Source organism: Anser brachyrhynchus, assembly GCF_964034855.1.
Source record: "Anser brachyrhynchus genome assembly, chromosome: 9".
Taxonomy (NCBI): Eukaryota; Metazoa; Chordata; class Aves; order Anseriformes; family Anatidae; genus Anser; species Anser brachyrhynchus.
In genome coordinates this window covers 14,099,243-14,123,661 of record NC_137703.1, presented here as the reverse complement: position 1 = coordinate 14,123,661, position 24,419 = coordinate 14,099,243, and the positions used below count along the sequence as shown (strand labels likewise).

At 44.8% G+C, this 24,419-nt stretch overlaps 1 protein-coding gene across 10 annotated transcripts in view; it reads right to left on the bottom strand.

Moving 5' to 3' along the window:
- Positions 1 to 24,419, bottom strand: part of GPC1 (glypican 1) — a 293,355-nt gene that overhangs the window by 184,725 nt on the left and 84,211 nt on the right. For 6 of the 10 annotated variants that reach the window (XM_080604905.1, XM_080604906.1, XM_080604908.1 and 3 more), the window contains one exon: positions 23,010 to 23,075. In XM_080604905.1, the coding sequence (XP_080461031.1) occupies positions 23,010 to 23,020 (11 nt within the window). In that variant the 5' untranslated portion in view covers positions 23,021 to 23,075. Of the gene's footprint in view, positions 1 to 13,817; positions 14,539 to 22,960; positions 23,076 to 24,419 lie in introns of those variants that run through there. The other 4 variants (XM_080604912.1, XM_080604904.1, XM_080604907.1 and 1 more) reach the window with 3 other exon arrangements.

The window sequence follows — 24,419 nt, the reverse complement described above, 5'->3', positions numbered from 1 at the left end:
TTTTCTTCAGGGAGGATTTTAAATTAAAAGCAGATTGTCTTCATTAGTGTTACCAGAAGCCATGTAACTGCCAAAGCTGACAGAAACACAACTGCGATTTGTAAATTTGGCAAGTGTCATTTTCTCTTTCTACAAACGCTGGGTAACATCATTCATATTAAGAGGGCTTTTGTGGGGGACACTGTGCAAAGAACAACTCCTTCCCTAGGAGTGGAAAAACATCTCCAGAGCAGCAGCTTAGTATTCTAGGATGCATAGGATCTCTCCCCTTGCTTATTTCGCAAGGAAGCCTAATGCATTAAATTTGGGCTGAAAATGGTCAGACAGTAAAAGTGCTACGAACTGTCTTCTCCTGATGACTGAGCAGAATACAGTAGCAAGCCCATAATAAACATTTCAGCACTGATCTTCGACACACAGCCGTACTCAACCTTTCCGTGACACGCTGCCAAACCCTCAGCAGCCATTCAGAGCTGTTTCCTACAGAAATCTCTGTTCTCTTTATCTCAGTCTAGTTGAAAAAGCTGATAATACCCTGATAGGAAAATTATATTTCTAACAACAGCAACTGTGTTTGCAGGCTTCGTGGTCTTCTCCAGAGCCTCAGCTTCAGCGATAAAGGGAAAGCTTTGGTAGTATTTTTCCTCTTTCGAATTCCTGTATGAATAGCTGCAGAACTGATAGAGGCATGTGTGCGCAAAGCAGCCTGCCAGGGCATGAGAGCAGGCTGCAATTAATGAACAAGCTCCTCCTCGTTTTTAGGGTTACTCCGCACATACCCTGGTACATCAGTCTCCTACTCACCAGTAACTTCTGGCATCCAGCTTTTAGTCTTAGGAAGAAGGCTAAACATACACAAACAAGGTGTTTAAAAATAGGCTGATGTAGTTGAATTTCTTTTACACTCCACAGTGCAGATGCTGGCCTCAGGGGCTGACCGGAGGTGCTGACGTGAAAAGGAAGCAACGGGCGTGACCCCGATGCTTTCTTGGGTCAGCAACAGCCTCCTGAGCACCGCCACCATGGCGCCAAACACATCGCTGGCACGACGCAGTGCCACAGCCCGAGCCTGCCACGCGTGGCTCACCAAGTCTCACGATGGAAAGACTATGACAATTTTAGGATGGAAAAAAATAGAGAAATGGGGAATCTATAAGCACGTTGCACATGCTCAGGGGCATGGCACTAGAGATTGCAGCACCCCTCAGTTATCTGTTCCCTTGGCTATAGCTGAAATGGGAAGGTCTGAACACTTCATTAAACTTTGCAGGAAGCAGTTTAACACAGTAAGTATTACCACAGTCACAAATGGAAAGTCTGTCTGTGATAATTAGGATTCTACTACATATGGTTTTATTAGATGCTATCTTATAACCAAGATAAAAATAGCCGGCTACATAGCAGTCACCAGTCTCTCAGCTGACTTAAAAATAAAGCAACAAATGTAGTGCAATGCCAGGCACAGAACCAACCGAAATAATGTTAACCTATATTGAAGCCTGCAAAGGTACCAGCTGTACACCTACACTTGAACATAACCCAGAGCTAATGTCCAGTGACTCTGCGATTCTGGTTTGTATCTTCAGAAGAACTGGAGAATCCAGCTCTCGTTGTGTAGTCCAACTTTCTTCTCCCACAGTGAGCAGAGTTCATTATCTGCTAAACCAAACACTAAGCAATGAGTTAATGATAATTAAACTGAAAGAGATACAGATTCGAGGAATTTATTATCATCTGATCTGCTAACTAAATTTAGATACCTGTAATCAATTAATAACAATGGAAAACAAAAACAAGAGAAGAGCCACCAACAACAGGCTTGTAAAAATCTTTTTAGTGAGGCCCATGCATCTTGGTTGGGTTGAACAGCACAGCATCTTAATAAACCAAAAAAATTGTCTTTATAGATGAGTAACAGAGGCAGAGCGTGGCCCTAAATTATGCCCTTACTGTTTATTATTCATGTACCATGGGACTGACAAGATTTATGGTCCCATTGTGATAAGTACTGTATAGTGAAATATAGTGGAACAGTGAGATGCAGTACTCCAAGACTTTGTAATTTAAAGACAAATTACAAACCCAAGATATTATAGTTTAAAGATGGTAACGCACAGATGGGGATTGGAGATACAGAGAGATTAAGCAACTTGCCCAAGGTCATGCCAGATGTGTGCCAAAGCAAAAACCTGAACTCCCAACTCTGGAGTACCAGTACAGCTTTTGTCTTACATATGAGAACATTGCTTCTCCCCTGTGATTTCACTAGATATCGTATTTCATAAACTAACAAGTAAATTCAGAAAACACAACCATTGCAGGGTATTACTGGAAGGACTTCCTTTCACCCCTACTCCTCTGAAGACCTTCGTTAATTAAGGAGCTTCACCTACGCATCCCCAATTTATCCACGTGTGGCACGACTGCACCATTTGCACAGAATCACAGGATAATTAAAGCTGAAGGGCCCTCTGCAGCCATCTAGCCCAACCCTTGCTCAGAGCAGAACAAACCGGAGCAGATGCCCCAGGGCCCTGTCTACTCAAACTCTGAATATCTTCAAGGATGTATATTCCCACCGTCTCTCTGGGCTCTTGTTCCAGTGCTCGATCAATAAAGCTGAGAAAGTTTTTCCATGCAAATAATCTCCCTGGTTCCAACTTGTGCCTGCCACCTCCATTCTGTCCCCACACCCAGCTCTGTTTTCTCTATTCCTGCCTGTTCAGTAGTTGCACACAGCAGCAGGATTTCCCCCAGCCTTCTGTTTTCTAGACCTTACTCCTCAATGCTGAACAAGTCTAGATTTCACCGCTTCCCCTAGTACATCACGTTGTGTAGCACGCTAGACATCTTGGTGGTCTCTGGTGGACTTGCTCCAGTACAGCCATACCTTTCCTTTACAGGATAGCCCCAAACCAGGCATCGTGCTCCACATACAATCTCACAAGTGCTGAACAGAATGGTACAATTTAATTGCCTCCCCCCCCCCCATTTCTTTTGCACAAAGCATGCAAATAGTTATTTTCTTTAATCAATTATTGTGGTTTTGTTTCACTTCACAAAACAGCACAGGAACATTGTTTATGTATTCCACTTCTGGAATTTCACTTTTGCTGGGGTCTCAGTACACATAGACACATCAGTTTCTGAGAGCAACCGCTGCTCCAGCGGAGAATTCCAGAACAGGGCATTTGGGATGCCTTTTTCTCTAGCTGGCAAAAAGGATAGCCCTATCGGCCTTAGTGATGTAACATGTTCAAAATGTATCAGTGACAGCAGGGTAACATGAGACACCATGTTGCTGGATATACATGTATCAGTAGATATATTTAGGAGTTTGTGTCCCAAACGCTGTTGCATAGTGCATTGTTAACAGTAAAAAATACTGAATTTATGACTGTGACAGGAGATTGCTTCAGTGCAACACAAACAGTAGTGGCAGTGTCACTTATTAAGACACAACTCATGCCCCCAGACAGCTGATCCAGGGTGCTGGGACAATACAGCAGTTAAACACAGTGGCTTTCTTTCCTGGTTTTCAATTGAAATGCACCCACTATCAGAAGGTATTTGCTCTCTGTTTGTTTTAGTAGGAGCAAAGTCACAGCATAATCTTTGCTAGTACCTGTGAAGATTTACTGATTAAAATTTCACTTTAATTATCTCTACAGAAGTGATGTCAACATTTGTTTTAGGTTTCCCCCTAAAGTACTGTCCCACAGAATAGCAAAATCAGTTCACCCAGCAACAGGCAGTGATCCTGACACAAAAGGCATTTGCGTGGCAGATCCCACAACTGAACAGAGCAGTCTGGGTGGACAAGGCAAAACAAGCTGCCTCCCATGCTGCTGCCAGGATGAGACAACCAGTTGGGTGTCAGAAACGTGCAGGGCTCTGTGTGTAACCGCTCACCTTCACGCTAGGAGGCCTCTGCAGGTTGGAGAACAGGCTGGGCTGAACCAGCAGCACCAGGAAGAAACAAGCCCAGAATAGGCCACATCCCCTCACCCAGCCAAAGCTGACAACAGACCAGTTTACATTGCTCAGTGGGCTCAAAAGAGGCTTGTCAAAATTCCCCTTAACCCAGGAATTGTTTCATGGCAATATGTGGTAACCTCTCTTACGGCATTATTTCATACAACAGCAGCCGCCAGATTTTCAACGAAACCTAGCTGTATGTTCTGTCCCTTTGAAACACAAAATTGCTTCCATTGCTAATGGCACCAGAACTGGAAGTGAAGCACCAGAGCCCTGGCTTTGCACTGGGATGAATCCTTTCAGCATTTATGTACACGTTTAAAGCCGTACCAATGGCTCCTTACGCACACTACTAGATCCCAGGTGCATGCTACATCTAAGTAGCGCACCATACGCAGTGGTGACTTACCCAGTTGCTTGTTTATGAACACAGGGCTCCCATTCATCACAAGCCCAGCCTATATCCAACCATGCACCTACAGATGCTTGTATTTTGGGCACAGAACAGCCAAGCTGCAGGTCAACAAGGCAAGAAGTGGCTCTAAAACTTCATGAATAGAAGAGCAAAGGCTAGGCCACCAGCCCAGCATGTGCCTGAGGTTGGACATCAGTTACCTCAGCAAGTCATTCTCTAGCACGATAACTCACTTCCCTCACACTGCAGCCCATCAAGTAAAATGCTCACTAGGTAAACCAAACCTGAACAGCAATTCACAGCACTCTGCCCTACTCTCCCACACCTCGTTCCATCTTCCCACGTCTATCACATATCATCACCAAAATAAACTCTAGCGCACAGAATAGTTTAAGCCACACTTCCCATATCCAGACTTCCTGCCCCTAACATTAATGTGTAGCAGAGATACTTTAGCCGTTGTTTACTATTAACTGATCAAGTAAAATCAAATACAACTTCCCAAGACACAGCAAGTCCAACAGTCACTGACCTGAACCAGCATAATGCAGAGCCTAGAAAGAGGACAAATGCACAGACTCACCTAGGAAGACGTAACACAGTCTCTGACCCGTAGTTGCAGGAGGTACCTGAGGGCAGTACCTCCGTTGCAGCACTGAGGAACAAGGTTTCCCTACTCTTGCTCTCCGTGCAGGTACTCTACTACCCGATGTGTTACAGAGATTCATGCATATATTTATATAACATCGTATCATCACTTTTGCTCATCTGGGCTTAAATTAATTTACGGTACACGCTAGCGGCAGATGAAAGGAAGAAGCGTTCCAGTTTGCTTTTTCTGACCTCCACAGGCACTCCCCTCTGCCCCAAAGCACAAGCAGCCAGGATGCTCCCCACCAGACAACAGGAGGGGGCACAAGCCCTGGGGAGGCTGTCCCTGAATCAATGAGACTTCTGCCCACGGGTTCCCACTATTGTGCAGCCCTTCCTCAAACTCACAGCAGATGAGTCTCAAGTTTGGTTTGGCCTTAAAGAGCCTCCCTAATAAGAATACCAGCCTCCTTCAATGCGTAAGCCTCTATGAGACCTCCCACAAATGAAAGGGGAGTGAGAGTTTTGCAGGGCCTGTTTGGATTCTGTCACAAAGCCAAACAGATGTTTGTGAAATATAAACTGTTATACAACTGTTTTAAACTCACACAGCTGTGCACAGCCAAGCAACTGCATCAGGGAAGAAGAACACCGCTGCTCTCTTAAGGTGTTCTAACATCTAGGGACTTGATATACAGCTTAATAAACCAAACTTCCTGTAAGTTATTCACGCTATCTCATCCCAATATAGCATTTACACTGGAGGAAACCACCGAAAAGAAACAACTGAAGAGGCTTTTCCAGGTTGACAGTGAAAATCTGCAACCAGATGGGAACCAGCACTCAGATGTCCATCCCACCAGACCCTGGGGTAATTATAGCACCTGACTGCCACCATTTTTATGATTTTGGCTCATCTGGGAAAACAGCAGAAACAGACGGGAGATGCTAATAGAACAGCCCTGCTTTGCCACTTGTACAAAATTCCCCCAATGCTCCACGTGGCCGTCACTGCAGGATCAAACTGTACAACCCCAGCACTGCAGGATTCACTGCAACGATATGAACTGGGACCAGAAGAGACTGAAGTAGTTTCTTATCTGTATTAGAAATGTAAAATTAATTTTAATTCCTGGCAGCACTTTTATATTTTTATTTATGAACAAAAATGTACAACCAAAAGAATTTCTAAAATGCTTCTATTTTAGAAACATGCCTGTCTGCTCCAGTTGAAAGGCAAGAGACTTGGGTAAAGCTAGTGGAAACATGCCAACTAAATTACACAGTATAGTTTTACAACCCTATAAAATACCTTTTTTTTTTTGCAAGCCAAAACTATTTGTCATAGAGAATTTCATTTTAGTCACATAAAAGATTGACTGCGTGTATAAGTACTATCACATTGTTCCCAAAAAGATGTGGTAAAAGTGAAACTTTTGTTGTTGTTGTTTTTTAATACTTCAGAAGAACGCATAGCAATTTAAAAACTTGTTTTACTCATGTTGCCAGCATAGGAGTTCCTAACAGCTGGGTAATTCTGTCCTTTTGATTCACTCTGCACTGTAAATGAAAAGGCACAAAACATTATATTAATCACCATTGTGCATTGTGTAATACAGAGATTATAAAACTAATTTATTTTCTAAAACACAGAACTAGAGCACCGTGGATAACTTTCACAGCACAGTCTGCTTACTCAAATTGTATAAAAGGCAAAAAAAAAGTTTTCCATGTCTGAAAAACTCCACATAAGACAGGAACACATTACTGGGAAGATGTCACAGACCCAACTCACAGCTCTGTCACATCTAGACAAGCATGTTAATTTTCTGCAGTCTAAAGCTTTGCTATTTTTTGTGAAACAATCTGGTAATGGAGGTAATCTGATTCCCTGGGAATCAAATCTTTCTTAAAGACAGGTTTCACCTGTAGGGATACAGCGTACTGTGAGCAATAAAGCATCAAAGCACATAGGCATCGCAGAAAAGAGTATTCTGTCCTTCACATGTGTAAAAGTTAAAACCAAAAACACATAAGTTTGTGTTTTTTTTTTAATTTTATTTTTGGTAGCTTCAAGGGTAAAGGTCCTAACACAATTGCAGCTAAGGCAACTTTCTACAAACTACAAGACAGGATGGAATAATTTTCTAGCAACTACTACTATAATTTCGGCAAGCTTCACGTTCTTACTTCTCCAGGTCTCTCCCTAGAGATGAGACAGATCCATTCTCACAGCTGTCAGGAAGACACTGTCAATCCCCATTGAACAGATAAAAAAAAGCAAGAATGCAATTCTTCCAGGAGGATTTAAAGATGAAGGGTCTGTGCACCGACTTGTTTCATGCCACCACCCAAGCAAATGGTGTGTCCACCCCAGCATGCTGCCCACTGAACCACTTTTCTTCTTACAGCCGTGACTGGTAGTCAACTACTGCACATTTAATAGACACCTGTGCATTTGGATACGCGCTGAAAAAGCCCAACTCTGACCGTAATTATATAGGTGGAGACACTGAGGTGAGGGACTTGCTTAGGATTTTTTAGAAAGACTCAATCTAGGCAAACAGTTCAGAAGGGACAGATGAAAGCGAGCACTGCTCACCCCCCTCACCTTTACTGGCACACCACCTGAAGCAGTGCTTCCAGCGCTTTTCTGAAAGAACACCCAACTACCACAGACACTCTTCCATGGGAAAAGCAGAATAAGTGACTCTATACATTTGCTATGTGCCTGCAGCAGCACAAAACATTCAAGTGGATACTGGAGGACCTTTGCCTACATCAAAGACGATCAGAGCCCAGCCCAGGTGGCACAGGCAGCAGCTGCGCAGCCCAGCGAGCGCAGGGAGCTCGGTGTGCACAGCTGCTGCAGGATGGGGTGCCTCACTGGAGACAGCCTGCTGGGGGGGGGGCTTCATTACTGCTTCTCTGAGAAGCAGCAACACGTGCACACACCAACTTGGGAGCTTCTTGCAGGAAAGCAATTGCATTTGGCGGCAACACATGCCCCAGCACAGAAGCTGGGCAGAGCCAGCAGGGCCAGCTGAACACCAGAGCAGCATGCTGTTTTGACACCATCCCCTTGGTACGGCTACCAGCTACTAGGTGTACAAAAAAGCAACACACAGGACAAAGAAAGAAACCCAATATACAGAAAAATGTTGTGTTCAGTAGCTGCCAGGGCAGCAAACAGCAATTAAAGCTGTTTTCTCCAAGGAAGCCTGCAGGTTTGCACAGAATTGTGATATTTGTTTCCCTGTTTGAAATTCCCAACCACTACTTCCAGCTCAACAGAATACAAAATAGATGTAGGAATTCTCCCTATACCAGCAACACCTGGCAATTCCCCCCCTACCTACTTTGTTCTTCACTTCCACAATCCCACAAAACAAGCAACAGGAACACCTGAACTACAGCATGGTAATGCTCGACCCCTGGGCCAGCTGCGAGACTGAAGCACAGCACTGACCTGGGCACACAGTGCCAGGACTGCGGCGCACAGCAGGGGCAGATCACTCCTCAGACCAACAGCTCTGTGAGACAGCGGCCATCCTTTTATCCTGCCTTCATTGTCCATACTGTACCCAAAGCAATTTGGTGCTGCACTAAAAGCCCACGATGCTCAGTCCCCCACCCCAGGCGGGTGCAGAGCCTGTGCTCAGCAGCTGGTGATGGGTAGGTGCTCTGTGTCCCCTCTTTTCAGAGAGTGCTGTGACCTGCGAGGAAAATAAAACCTCTGGCTCTAAGTAGACGTTTTTGATAATCAAGTTAGCAGCTCGCTCCCTCCCTGCCTTTGGTTAAGTCAAAGCACACTTAATTATTGAAATTACCCAGAGGAATACCTCTATCCGGTCCCCTCAATGCGAGGCAATTGTACTGAAAGCGATAGAACATTAAACCAACTGTTTCACGATCCCTGCCAAAAGCTGCGCATCTCCTATCAAACACATCCGGCATATCTAGAGATTGACTGACATCTGTTCTTACACAAAGCAGGGCATTCACAGGGCAAGAACAGAAAAGGCAGAAACAAGGTGAACACTAGTTTCACAGGGTGGTAGGCGTCTCCAGCTATATATGCATGCAAATTTTTTGGAAAATATCAGGCTTAATCATGTTTTGCTTCACCAACAAAAAGGAGCTGTTGAAATAGTTTTGTCAGACACAGCTGATAAGGATAATTATGTGCTGAGAGCTTAGTCATCCATATCACAGTGACAGAAAGGCAGCTTCTCTTAATGTCACCAACACAGAACTCTAAAGAATATCTAAGTATAAAGCTTTCCAGATTTCAAATGTAGCAGAGGCAAGCTCTCGGTCCGCTAAAACACACGCTGCTCCGAACGATAGCTAACCACTAGAGGGAGCCCATTTTTCTCCATAAATCTAATTTTCATAATTGTTTTGTATGCACACATTCTGTGCTGACAAATTAACACAACAATCAAAGTGTAAAACAAACTATACATATTCATATAAACTTGTATAAGTTAAACAGAAATGGAGATACACAGTTCAAGCAAAGCCTGCTCCAACAGTCACACCAATATATTTGCCAGATGGAAGAAAAGGCACAATTCAGTGTGCTTTGCTTCATCAAAAATAGCATTCTAAACCCAGCAGGCTAAAATGGCCATTCCAATTTTCCCTTAAATTAATTAGCATAAACTGGTTGATATTGCATCCAGGAGTTCACTGTATAGCAGCTAACCTTGAGAAACCGTGTCTGCCTCGAGTAATCAGAAACCAAATGTGGCAACAACCTCAGAGAGGCTCCCCTTTCAATTAAGCAGTAAAGATCCTTCCTTGGGAGTGGAGGAGCCCCAGATTTGATTTTTTGAACCACAGATGCAGGTTTGCCCATCTTTGTATTTATGTCTTTTGTATTGCATCTGTCGGAATTCAAAATGCCATCCAATATTGTATTTCATTACCCTCTTTATACTCCGAGAGCCTCGTTCAGCCCAGCCTTGTAGCCAGACCTGTTCTTTACTTAGCTAACATTCCACCAAATGACTCTTCACACACGTGCTTGGCAATGCTTTCCTTACGGGAAGGCATTATGTGGCCTATAAGGACTGGAAGATGAAAACAGTTTGGTTTTGACTCCTTTCAGCTAAGGAACCAGGGAAACACAGTCTTGTGACACGTAAGTGGACCAACAGCGATACTGCTGCCTGGAGTTCTTCTGTGCCCTCCTCTTTTGACACATTATACCCATCCCCATGTCAACCAGCAAAACCCAAGGCAAGTCAAAGAAGGATTAATCTTTGAAATAAACAAACCGAAGCAAAAAGCACAAGTCTAGCCTAAACAGAGAGCAAGGGCCAAGGATATCCATGTCGAATTAAAATTCTTAAGTCTTCTCCAGGACAGAGGAGAACTATCACAGCTTGAGACACTGGGAGCAGTCACCATCAACAACGTTAAGGCACTCACATCAAGGCATCAGAGAAAGCTGGATATGCTCCCCAAAGAGCAGTATTTTCTGCAGTAGGCTCTCCCTTTTGTCACAAACCTTACTATGAGCCCAAGAAGACCACCAGCCCTAGCACTGGCACTAAGAGGTAGACCTAGAGCAGGGCTCTGTAAGCACCCTCAGTCACCAGAGGAGACCTGCAACGGCACATGGGTAGCGAGAATATGGGAAAGCAGAAACAGAGGTCTGCCACCTCCAGAAGAGTCAACAGAAAGTAGAACTGGTAGCTCTTGAAGCTTTTACCCATATTTTTTAGGAATCACTGAAGGTGGGCACAGGTCACCCAGCCAGTGAGGTGGAACACTCCCACCCAGGAAAACCTTGCTCCAGATAATTTGGCTTTATGGGAGCAAATGCTGTAACTTTCCCAAACCCAAGCGGCAGGGAGTGCTTCCCCCAGCATCAGAAACTCTCTTCTAGGCAGATCTGCACCTGAGAATCTGGGTGTACGTGGGCCTGTCAGGATTACTAATACGAACAGACGCTTCTTTCACGTTTGGGAATTTTGCCATTGACTTCAAAGCAGAGATATAACACCTTGCATATTCCCTAAACACACTTAATAGCAGTACCTGACACATTTTAAGTGCTGAGGCACGTTAAAGGCATTCTGCACTAGCAAAAAAAACAGACACCCCTGTCTAGGTGTTCTGTAAGAAACGTGGTAGGCCAAGAGTCTGTCCCTAAATCAGATGCCTATCTGTTAGCCAGCTAATAATTGTGTGACTGCTTCTGTAACTGATCTGAACAGTCATAAGCAGGGACTACCTTCTGCTGAGCTGTGTAGACTTTGTATTACTCATAATCCTCTTAAATCATAACAAAGAACACAGAAGGTGTAAAGCATGCAGTAAATATGCTAAAACCAACATAAACTCAGCCATTTCAGCCTGAGTCACGGTCTACATCATGGGAGCACACTAAACTCCTTTTGAACTCCAGCTCCGGGGGTGCAAGCAGCGAGTGGTTTGGCTCCTGGTGCCAGGCTGGTGTGACAGCACCCACACCGAGCAGCACCTGGAGTCAACTGAAAGCAGGGAGGAAGACAGTCAGCCCAGCAGGGCAGCACTGCTTCGGGGACGAGGCCACGGTGCTAAGAAATGAGTTTTCCCCTTTGCAATGCAATGGAAAGAGAAGGAATAGAATGATCCTCTTGGAGAGGGGGGAACAGAAGGGCTGTTGCCTCTGGGGAACTTGGAAATGAGATAAGAACATGGTTCTTGGGGGAGCTCTTGAACATCTCTAACAACACAGAAAAGGCCACCATTAGGAAACCTGACACATGTCCAACTGGAGCCATCAACGAACCATCTTCAACAGCATTTTAAAATGTAGTCCAATGGCATAGGCACTTCCAGGTGTAAATCACGTGCAACTTGACAAGACTCTCTATGTACAGATTACAACCCCCATCATCAACAAACTGAACCAAATCTGTTAAAACCAGCCTTAAGCGATCCATCGAAGTGTAGAGTTAGACACTGCATGATACCGTACTTACTACTTGTGGGGATACCACAGGAAGGTCTTGAGATTCTTGCTTTTGGACAACAAAACCAGCATTAACTTCTGCACTAACCTGCACAACTGCTAAAGGCATGGACAACACACAACACTACATTTTAATAGGAACGCTTATGAGGCTAGTATTAAAGCACGCTGATGTTTTAACTGCACTGGGTGAGTACTACAGCAACAGAAAAGGGCGTTCCTGGATATTTATCAGTCATAAGATACACATGATAATTACTAATGAAAATCATTAAGTCCGTTAGCCATTCTAAAGACCAGGCTAATAACAGCAGCAGAGCCAAGTTTGCACGTCAAACCTTTTCCCCCCACAAGCACTTCTTTATATTATTTTCCATGTGGTATTTCTCAAATTTTTATAGCATTTATCTGTAGAGTTTCCTTGTTTACAGCAACAACCAGAGATGCCCATTTTGATACTACAATTTTAACTACTGATGCTTAAGACAAACAAGGTGAGCACTCAAAGCACCCAGGAGACAAAACTCCTGATTCCTAGAAGCACTTGTGTCCTGTGTTGCTTTTTAAATCACAAAAACATGTAGGGATGTTTTACTCACAGCTAACCTCTGGTCTGTGCTGCTCATAACCGCAGCTCACAAGATCCTGACTGCCCCCCCCGCCCCCCCCCCCCAGTACTATCGCTGCATACAATGCTACAGCCATCTCCCCAAGTATTTGTAAACAAGACAGTTTGTCTTCCACGAACTTTCCACTTGAAACATGACTGCTAATGTATTCACATTTTTAATAAGTAGATGCAAATTTATAACAAGCCACCTTCTTGCTTAACTGAATTACTGTTCTATTAATAGTGATGTTCAAACGATTTTGAAATTCTCCATTGTTTAACCTCAAGGACTGTTCATTTTATTTTGGATATTCACTCTTGGTTGTAACTTAAGAAAGTATTAATTTGTTCACATTTATGAGGCATTTATATGGTTCAGCCTTTTCTACTCATGGGTCAAACAATAAATTGGTTTCCCTGTAAAACTACACAATGAAATATTCAACATAAGGTATTCTGTAGCTTAAATGTGAACTACAAACTGCAATTTTACTGGGATGTCCCTGTAGGTTGGCTTCGGCACGTACGCCTGCATGTTTTATGCTTTGTCTGAAGAAAGAAGCTCCCGCAAGTGAGGAGAAAGCTCTCAGATATGGGTCACATGTTAGCGTATCAAAACTTATACAAGATTAAAAAAAAAAAAAGCCTAAATATATTTTCCCTAAGCTTTCTGAGGGAAAGCATAGGGAGGAACAACAACAGCAATAACAAAAAAAACATAAATCAGACCTTGAATATTCTTTGGTAATTCAGAGGTTTTCTGTAAAGAAGATGAAATTAACCAGGATTTCTCAGAATACCAACAAAAAAAAACAAAGGTAGGCAAGAAGACGCACACTGATGTAGGTTGCTCAGGTTTCCTCTGTGTTTTACACACTTGACACAGGGTCATTTTACTCCCATTTCATTTTTAACAACTGCCACGCGCCGTTTACGGGTTTGTTTCCCATCTAAGAGAAGATTAAAAAAAAAAAACAAAAAACCAAACCAATTCTTCTCTCTCTCGTAAGCTCGGAGCATTTTCCAGCTCTAAGACCGAAACTCATTACAGTTTGATTCTCCCGATTTCTGCCCCCAAAGCCCAAAACCGTTTCGGCTGCGCTCGAAACGGAAAGGAGACAATGAAAAAAGCGCCCCGAGCCCAGCCCCGAGCCCACGCCGCGGTCACCCCGCTCCTCCCGGCGCCGTTCGCACCGCCCAAGAGCCGCGGCGCAGCCCGAGGTGCTCGGGGGGAGCCTCCCCGCCGCACTCACCGGAGATCTCGGCCTGGGGCACGCCGCTGAGGCTGAAGCCCTTGGCCCCATACAGCTGCCGGACCTCGGCGCAGCTCCTCGCCTTGCTGCCGCTGTCACCGCGAGCCGGGGCGGAGGCGACACACAGCAGCCAAAATCCCCACGGGAAGAAACGCATCCTTCTGCGCTGGCCCCGCCACCTGCCGTGCGAAGGGCAAAGCCAAGGTCCCGCGGCGAGGAGGCGGCGGGGGCCGGGGGCGCGGCCCCGTCCCCGGGCAGCCCGGCGGGACGGCTGGCCGAGGGGGAGCCCGGCTCCCGGGAGCTGCTGCCGGCGGGCGGGGAAGGCGCCGGGGAGCTCAGCCCGGGCGGAGCGCAGCGGGCCGGGGGGCAGAGACCCCAACCCGGCCGGGCCGCTTCCCCGGCGCGCTCTGAGAGCCCGGAGCGTGACCGCGGAGAGGGCTTTTGTTCTTAGCGCGGCTGCATCCCCGGGCAGTCCCGCCGCGATGCTGCCGTGCCGAGCCGGGCCGGGCCGGGCCGGACGGGCTGCGGGGCTGCTCCCGCGGCTGGGCTGCGCCGCGCCGGGCCGCTCCGTGCGTGCGCCGGCACCGCTCCACCTGCGCGCCGAGCCGGGCGGCGGGGACGCTCCGGGGAGGCTCCGGGGAGGCTCCGGAGCGAGGCCGGGCTCCCCCCGCCGGACGTGGCATCACGCGCCCGGCGCCAATCCCGCGCCCGGCCCGGCCCCGCGCTCCGCCCCCGCCCCCGCCTCCCGCCCGGGCCGGCCCCGCCCGCAGCGCGCCCGCCGCGGGTCCCGCCGGGGGGCCCGGGCAGCCCGCGGGCTGGGAGCGCCGCCGCCGCGGACCCGCTGCCCGAGCCGAGGGCGCTGGGCGTAGCCCCGGGCCCGGCAGGCGGCGGGGCGCCGGGGAAGGGGCTGAAGGCAGGCGGGAAGCACGCCCCGAGCGGCGCGGTCCGGGCGCTCTCGGCCCGGAGCCCCCGACTTTCCCCGGCCGTGGGGGGGGGGGGGAACGCAGAAGGAGAGGCCGAGTTCTCGGCCGCTTTGCCGGGTCGACGTGCGGAAAACAGCTTGACCGGGAGGCAGCAAGGTCCCGGAGAGGCGCTAAGTGCCCCTCTCACAGAAGAGAGCGGGGGAAGCGAGGGGATTTTCAGCTGCAGTCCCCGCTTTGGAGTTTCGTTCTCAGGGCAGAATGCCGTCCTGGAGCCGGGGCTCTGTGCCTCAGCCAGCCGGGTTTCTGCCTGCCTCCCGCAGAACTGAGGCTTCTGTGATCACCTGTGTGTTGGGGTAATGGCCAAGCACTTGCCGACAGATGAGCTTGCAAGCTTTTGGCCACCATCTAGCACATCTGACAACACAGAGAGAACCCAAAGATTGCTTCTCCAAGAGCAGTTGTTGTCGCTGGAAAAAGGAGGGGGAACCTACTCGTACCTTCAGATGAAGCACTTGTATGAGCTTACACCTCAATAAGCATCAGAAAACCCTCACGGAAAAACCACTGCCGCCATGCACAGGCACCAAACCAGCACATTTTTTCAGAGATCATACCTTTCGGACAAATCTCTCAGATGTGAAAATTCACAGGAAAGCTGGGTCATCCAGCTTGCTTCTTCAGAACTGCTTACTCTCTGGAGGAATGAGTAAGAGAGAAGTGACAGCAAAATAATAGCCCCGCGGAGGAGAAGGATGGCAGTAAGGAAGAAGAAAGTTGTCGCTTTCCTAGGAAATCGAATGGTCACGCCTGCTGGTCTCCTGCTGCATCTCTCAGTGGTGCACACGGTTTGGAAACCTGAGGCTTGGAGTTGCCTGAAGCTTGGTGCGTCTCAGCCAGAAGCTCACTTTGTGGGCTTTCTAGAGCATGGAAATAGGCTTTGTTCCAGAAATACATGGAAAAATATGCCATGGATAATGTAAAGTCTGATCCAGCCTGTTTGTAAAAAGGACCTCTTTTGTAAGCGCAAGAGCACTGCATATGTGACAGGTTACCAAGTATGTTACATGATGCAGGGTTATTTCAATCCTCACTCCTGGGTGTTTATTCTAATTTTATACTCATGGGGACTTGGTAGGTCAGGTTGATGGCTGGACTTGATGACCTTGAAGGTCTTTCCCGACCTAGGTGAGTCTATGATTCTCTCGCCCTTTTAACACCCCGGGCTTTGAACACAGCACTTAAGAGACCTATCTCAGAGATCTCGTTTAATTAATCCAACTGCTATGACAGCAGACTACAAGCACCAGAGGAATCCGTACAAGAATCTATACTGCCAGGACTACAGAACACCAGGATCTTGGTTTCTCCTCCTGGTACTAGAGGGAAAATTAAATACTTCCAGACAGACCATTAACAACCCTCTCACTTGGGGCTGTAGAGGGGAACAGACTCTAGGAATACAAACTCTGAAGAGACAAAGTACTTGATAGTGAAGAAAGGCAGAGTCAGAAACCTCTTATCTGGTCTGGCTGATACACAGTGACTCGGGATCACACAAGGGACCACAGTAATACCTAATTTTCTGTTCTCCTTCTCAAAGCCCGAGGTTGGATAGTTGCCGTTGCTGTCTACAGTGGGCTTGCTTCCAACTCTGCCTGGAGTGACCTTGGGGAAGCTCTGTGAGCTACAGCTGCACCCTCGGGTTGCAGCACAAAGCCCTCTGCAGTCATACAGCTGCTGAAGTGCATTGAAATATTAACTGCTGACAAGGAAAGAACTGGGACTGAAACCTCTGGTTTTTGGCCTTGTGAACCATCCCCTGAGCTGTATATCATTTCCTAGGCAAAAGTATTTCCCTTGTTCATATACATCTCACTTCCCCAAGCTGGGTGACAACAGTGCCCGCAGCAAGGACTAAAGTCATGTCATTGCTGATAAAATCCTGAAAGACCTCAGCACACACCGCTTATTCACATCCACTCTGCTCTTCCTCTGGTGAAACATGAGGCTACCAACCGCCAGCACAGATTACACTGGTAACTCCCCAACCACTTCAGGAGGTAGAACTAGAAGTACAAGCTCTGCCACAAACTTTCTTGATCAAATGATCATCATCAGGTTACTTACCTCCTAAATAGGGATAACAAGGCTTCTATCTGATCATCTGCCTGTGAGATGCTCACATAATATCATAATGAGCAGCTTATAAATAGACAAAAAAAAAAAAGAAGTCGATCTAAGCTTTTTGACAAAGGACCTATTTGTAAGTCTGACTAGGATCCAATCCTGGGCAAACAAATCTTAAATCACATGAGGCACATCTGTTTGTTTCACTGATAAACTTTTTATGCATACCCAGGATTGTGGCTAGGTACATTTTGAAAAAAAAACCAAAAAACAACAAAAAACAAACAAACAAACATTGAAACAAACATCTTCAAAGCATCATAATGAAAATGTATTTGTGTTTTTGAGGACCAGATCCACTTTCTAAATACTCTCAGTTAAAAGAATGGAGCTTGGAAAAATATGAACAAAAGATTGTCTAATGACTAGCAGAAAGAGCTAGAGCTGGGGTAAAAAAGAAAGAGCAAAGTAAAACACAAGATGAGTAGACAAAATGCAGAGGAGGAGAAAAGCACACAGGCAGCCAGCAAGAGTCAGGGAGACAGAAAATCCATCCTGCTGTGGAGATCACTTCTTGACAGTCCTGACAAAAAGTGATGTCCACTGAAAAGCTGATCCAAGCATTATGTAGAGACAAGAATGATGAAGAAGAGCCAAATCATCTGGCACAAATGGGGAAAGCTACACTTGAAAAAAGAGCACACGTGAACTGAGGCTTTATACAACCTCAGCTTTCACAGGGATGTTTGCTGTTTCTCTAGCGCTTTGAAAAAGTTTTGTATTTCAGTGGACATCTCTATATTTTTCATATTGATGCAAATCAAGAATTGTACATGCAGCAAAGCTATTACACCCACCAGATCTCCATCTGGTTCTAAAATGGACCTATGCTGAGTTACTGCAACCTGGAGAATAAGAGCAAAACCAGAGCAGCAAAAAAACCATGTACCTTATCAAACTGCATTGTATCTCTGATGCCACATAAAAAGAAAAGAGCATTCCCACTTGAATTTACTGTGTCAAGTACACAGCTGGCACAGAACGAGGAGGAAGAAGGGAAAGATGTGCAAAATCCAAGTGGTCTGTGGCTTCCTCCCTCTCACTGATGTCACGTAATGAAATCCTCAGCACCTTTCCCTTACTTTTATGCTACTTCTCATTCTGTAGAAACATCAGAAAATCAGGTGCCTTCAGATTAAAAATCTTCATCAAAGTAGGAATATCTCAGTCACTTTTCTGCCTGTTTCTTTTCATCTCTGCTATATCCTCCTCCTACAGGAATTCATGAAAGCTCTCCCCATTCCCCCCCCTTCCCAACATTGGCTGGTGTTCAGCAGAAGCTGGACATGTGTTTTGCTGAATCAAATCTAATTAAGTTATCCAGAGGATTTACCAGATAACACCTTGCTATCTACAGCTGCTTACTTCTTCACGGGATTTTCCTTCTTTGCAAACCTTCAGTTCGCCCCTTGAAGCATATCTGCCACACGCAGGAAGAGTGTCTGTTTTATATGGTCACCAAAACCATCAGACCAGCCCCTTGGAATTGCTGGGGGATCTATGTACAACCGACAAATCCAGTTTGATCTCAGCTGTCTCGGTAAGAAGCCATTTGCCCTACAGAAATGCTAGGACTCGTTAGGATTTGTGTGTCCACATTAGTTAATCCAGAATATCACTCAATGGGTGTACAGAGCTGGAGATTCCTCCCAGATCTCAGGGGAGCCAGACTTGGGCTCCAGGAGGATGATCACAAACCTGGACGCTGGGGGGCCACACTGAGGACAAGTGCAGCAGTGTAAGCCAAGACTCGGCCAACCTGCTGTTCCACCCTTGAGTGGCACACACCAGTTCCCTTTAAATGCAACGCTGAGCTCCTCTGTGTGTGGTTAGTACTTTTCGGAGGGAGATTACGAACAACCAAATAATTTCAGACAGAGAATCTGGCTAATGTAGGTAATTGCCACCCCATGCTGTATTTTGAATTGAACAACCCAATTTTTCAGCAGTGACTGAAGGGAACGTGTTGCTTTACTGACCTCTTACAAATCACTCCATCCTTCAGGACTGTAATTGTGTTATACATAATGCAGAGATTTCCCAGTAGAAAGAAGTCTTAAAGGCCAAAAAAATAAATAAATGCCATAAACTCATTAGAAAAACTGCTGCTAATTGGGTCTGCCCCAGGAAGTACATTTCATCCTTTGTGGATATGACTTTCAAAAAAGCTCCCCCCAGTTGTGTGCGACCGTGAATAAAGAAGACGGACACAGCACTGAACCTACTTTATGTTTGATAAACAGAGCTTAGCTCGATAGTATGAAATGGCTCAAAATAGGTCCCAAAATTACTAGGTTAGAAATGTGATTTTAGCACACCACTACAGGGCAAAATTTCTCCCACTTCCTGCACAAGTCACAACTGGAGGACTTCCTCTTATCATTTAAGAGGTTATATACAGAAGCTGACTATTTTTTAAAGGGATTTATCAAGTATAAATCTCCCCTCATTCTCACTATCATCAATCTCTGGGCACTGGCATAAGAAAAATGCCTGTGGAAACACACGCTGTTCTTATGAACACGAGTTCAAAAGAAGCATGTCCCTGAGCACTGGTCCAGTGCACACGGAACTGGGATAGACATCCCATAGCCTTCAGCGAGAAAAAAAAAGTACAGCCATGAAGAAGGAAATGTGTACAGTTGCCATACAGGCATCTGGCAATGCTAATGGAATTTCTCAGCTGACACTTTATCCTCAGCTGTTGCTACATTAAACACTACAGACTAAAGTACTTGGATGAATTAATGCAATTATCTTAGGTTTTGCTCAAGTGTTTATTTTTTCCCTCACACAGATTTAGGTACAACATAACCTGTTTTTACAGAGAAATTGACTATGAGGAAAGTGACAACACTGTACTGAAAAGCACCAAATACCTTTAGTTGCAAGCAGAGGCTCTCACATGCAGACACTGTCTGCGCTAAAGAAATTACCCAGTGTTGAGTAAACTAGGGTTAAAGTAAAGCAAGCTGGCAGGACAGCTAACAGCAAATTTTCGCAGACTTTCACATGCAGAGGAGAAAATCTGATTTTGAGTTTGGAAATGCATCCTTCCCATGCATTTTTCTCTGTGTTGTTAGTAAGATGATGAATAGGTGACACAGTCTTTGATGGGTGCCAGCTTCACTCCTGATGTAACTTTACATGTGAATAAAGTTACATCTGGAATGGACCTGGTCTAAGATGCTTTTCATTTTAAGATGGATGCATTTTGCAACAGCGTATGAATGTACATTTTTAGGTGCTCAAAGGCCAAGCCCACTGACAGTACAATGTCAGTGAAGGTACACCAATTTATTCTGGCTGAGGATTTAGCACTTTTATAATCCAACATCCTCTTGTAATGTTACTGTCTCGCTCTGTACCACTTATTTTGGCAGGACCACAGAACCATGCTGTGTCAGATTTTTCAAAATGCCAGGCAACACGTGCTCTTAAGATCAAAAACAGAGCTCTCAATCTGGTTGAATTTCCTCAACCTGCTAGAAGCCAGAATACAAGGAGATGCACAAACACTGGGTGTAAGAAATGACAGAACCATCCAGCACACTTAGTTCTTACTTAAAAGTTTTTGTTTCTTTGTTTTTACAGTGTTACTTTTGAGCATAACCTAGAAAATAAATTATTTGCAATATCTATTTTTATATCACATGTATTTAATTTTGCCTTAAGCAGCACTTTTCTTCTGTGGCTGACGGAGCAAAGCTTAGTTCCTTTGCCTCTATTGTGGCAGATGCAGGAACATTGCTTTTTAAAGCAGCTTAAATAGAAGCTGGTGGACTGGGAGACTCTGGATCTCACTTTCAAATCTTCCTTGCTGCCTTACAAAAGCTAAGCAGCTAGGTGCAATGACTCACTCACGCTGACATTTTTGGGAGAGAATGATGCCTTTTATAATAACATTGATATTCCCCCCTTGATGTCTCAACACTGGCTAATTTAGAAAAGAAACATGTAGTGCAAGGTTGAAAGGTCACAGGCCAGCCAAAGAACTCATGAGATCATGGGACCATGAAAGAGGCTCCGGCTTTAAAATAAAATAGCCTTTTTTCTTTCTGTTTCTTTTTTTTTTTTAAGGAACAGACAAACTTTTCTGAAAGGCCAGGAATTTAATCTGAACTCTTCTTTCACATACTGTACAAATAAAAACTACACTGCAGAACTACTGGGGGGGGTAGGGGGTAGAGTTTATCTCCAGAGGTCACTTTAATCTATATTGAATGGAGAAGGAGAGGGAGAAGGAAGGACATGCACTTACTTTCAGAAAGCCGCCAGACCTCTTTAAACTCTCATGTTACCATTGTCAAGTAGACACCAACACCCTTCTTAGATTATTCTCCCCACAGTTTGTTATGCCTCTGCAGCCTAGTGATTGTGAAATTAAATAATGAAATATCAGACTATTTGTGGCTGATGTGTTGTGCTCTATCCACACTGTTCATTTCCCTTTCTTAGCCTACTGATTTTCCCCTGTCAGAGCTAAAGGGAAAGAAGGAAAAAAAAAAACCACCTTATAATAAAATACATGTAATCTCGTATTGTTCTCCAGACTGTTTGCACCCTGAAAAGATTTTAACACAGATTCAGGCTTGAGACTAAAATCTAGGCTAGATTTTCTGGATTTGAGTTCCTTCCAGGACTGCTAACCCACGAAGCATTCCTTTTTTTTTTCTTTCCCCCCAGAAGAGGATGCTATTTTTTTCTTCCAAGTATTAAGTGTATATAAAAATAATTACAATCTGATAGAGACCATCTTTCAGATTCCAAATTAAACACAGCCTTCTTTCCTTTACCAAGGAACCCAAAAATATTAACAGTGGATGTAGAAATGGATGTACAAAAACACAAGAGGCCTAATGTGCTATGTTCCCTTTTGCTTCCAGTGCAGCAGCAGCTAACAAATATTATTTGTTGATGCAATATACATAAACCATACATCTTTAGAGTATGAGAATTTGTTATTAAACCAAAGCAATTAGGCACTGCGAGCCTTCATAACTATAGCTCCTCAAACTGAAAAAGACAAAGTGTTTGCCTAATGGGACATGCAATTGATAAGAGAAGAAATTATTCTTTCATACTTCGTGTCTTCAGAATTTAAGAAAATAAAGAATAGCTCCTGCAACGAAGCGCTGTACTCTTTTCTTGCTGTCCTCACAGTTTTTCATAATAAAACACAACCATGTATTTCACAAGCCTACTTCCATTTCTGTGCTTTCTTGGTTCTTGAATTTGTCATGTTAACAAGGATCATTAACTCTAAGATAACCCAGTATAAGGCAACTGTATGGCAAACTGACCAGTAAGAGTTTACTTATTGGGTACATTAAAAAAAAAACAAACTGTTAGAAACTGCATGCATTTGCTTAACTGAGGACTTCTACTGGATACCTGTGTATCCATAGTGTCGACAGCTAAGGAGATGGATCTTTTGCAATCTCAGATAGATTTGCAATCTCTGAAGGGCTGTCCTTCCCAGCTCCAGCCTGGCAGCAAACAGGAAACCCTCTCATGACTCTCTTAACATACAAGCACACAAGTTAAGCAGCCCATACAGTACTTGGCTATAAAAAGTTGTAACCTGCCTTCCATTGTGACATCCTGTTGTGGGTTTACCCCAGCAGGCAGTTAAGCAACACACAGCCTCAAAACCACCCTCAAGCATTCACTCTTTTTCCTGGGCAAATGCTGTAATTCCACTGCCTTTTACCGTGTCCTTCTCAAAGTGGTGCCCCGTGTTTCTGGGTTCAGTTAGCTGCACAGAGAGTTTGGCAAAGATATAACCCCAAACCATTCCAGCCCATGCAGCACCCATCACGAAAATAATTCCAGAAGATCTCAGTTTTCACTCCTGTGACCCTCCATTACGTGAATGAGAGTGCTTATGGCCATGTAATGAGCTCTTAAGCCCTCATAAATGTTGTGGGCTCTATTTGCGAGCCAAGTCACTAAAATATGTTACTTGCATCTGCCTGATAGCTCAAGTTCGATTACAAAAATGAATGTTAAAATTTAAAGTGGTTCACTTACAGCTGCTGTCACTCCCATTTCTTCAAGGCAGACAAGAGTTGACCCATCTGTGCATGCCATTGGCTTGATTCATCATAAGGTGAAAATACTGTGCAGTGTGTCCACAATGGCCTTCCTAGGTATAAAAGCATAGCAGTGTCTGTAAGTCCTTATAAATTATACAGGTAAACTATCTAACCTCCTTATGCAGGCTTAGACATTTTTTCCTATTGCTCGTTTTCTGCAACTCACAAATGTCTGTTTCACACAAGAAAGAAAAATGAGCTGGCAAACACTCTGTCCATAACTCAATTTTGAGGCAGAGAAATACAATTTTCCCCCAATCTTTCCTTCCTCATGTTTTGTGAAATGAACTGTTCAAAACTATCTATTTGAGGAGCTGAAAATCCTTCCCTCCAAAAAGAAGCCTAATAAATATACTCTTTGCTCCTCAAGAGATGCAGCATAGTCTATGAGAGAAAGTCCTTGTTTCCTCTGTTTATGGGTTTTGATTAAATGTTCTGTTCATATGGCTTTGGAATTTTTGATGTCATGATTTTAACTGTTGCTTTTTGTATAAGAAAAGCAGAATTGGAGGTGGCCAAATGCAGAGAAAAATCGTGCAAAATTATTGCTTTGTTTGCTCAGTAGATATGACTGGAATCTCTTTTCTCAGGCAAAACTCCCCCAAACATCAGTGGGAATTTTACATAGCTATTAAACACAGATATCACTCTTGGCTGAAGAGATCCTGAGGCACAGACCGCTAAAGCTCTGCTGTACCATCTTCCACTGTGTGGAGGCACTGCTGTACGACCTACCCTCTAAGTCCACTAGTGGTCATTGCCAGAAGCAGCCTCTTAGTCTAACACACTCTCATACACTTTACAGGTCTAACCTTACTAATCCAGTTATCTGAAACCATTTAAAGTTACAGTTATATAAACAACAGCATTAAGAAATCAGGTGACTGCCAGGGAGGAGGCTCTTTGTGCAGTTAGGTGCCTCAGCAGAAGCACACGGGTTTCCTGGGGTCAAGCAGCTCAGCTCTGGGCAGCCTGCACACGTGGGACAGTCCTGCTGGGATGGCCTCCCACCTCTTTGCCCTGTCCTGCAGTGTGCAAGGAGCCTCCCTGGAACGTCTCAACTTTCATGGCAGTCCAGAGGAGAGAAGTAAGCTTGCATGGTGTGATACTTAGGAATACCTTCGGGGCAGTAATGAGCACAAGAAAACCTCTGAGGTATCTCAACATCTTTGGCTCCTCTTCCCAAACTGCTTTTTGTTTGTATAACATACGTATAATGATATCAGCAAAGAACACATTATAAATATCCAATATATCAGAATATCAGAATACTTAATTAATCCATCACAATGGCACCTGTTGACCTGTCTGTGCAAACCATTCAGTAATTCTGTGGATTGTCTCTCTTTTCTCCCACAGAGAAAGCTCTCTTCCTGCTTTCCTTGCCCACCTAT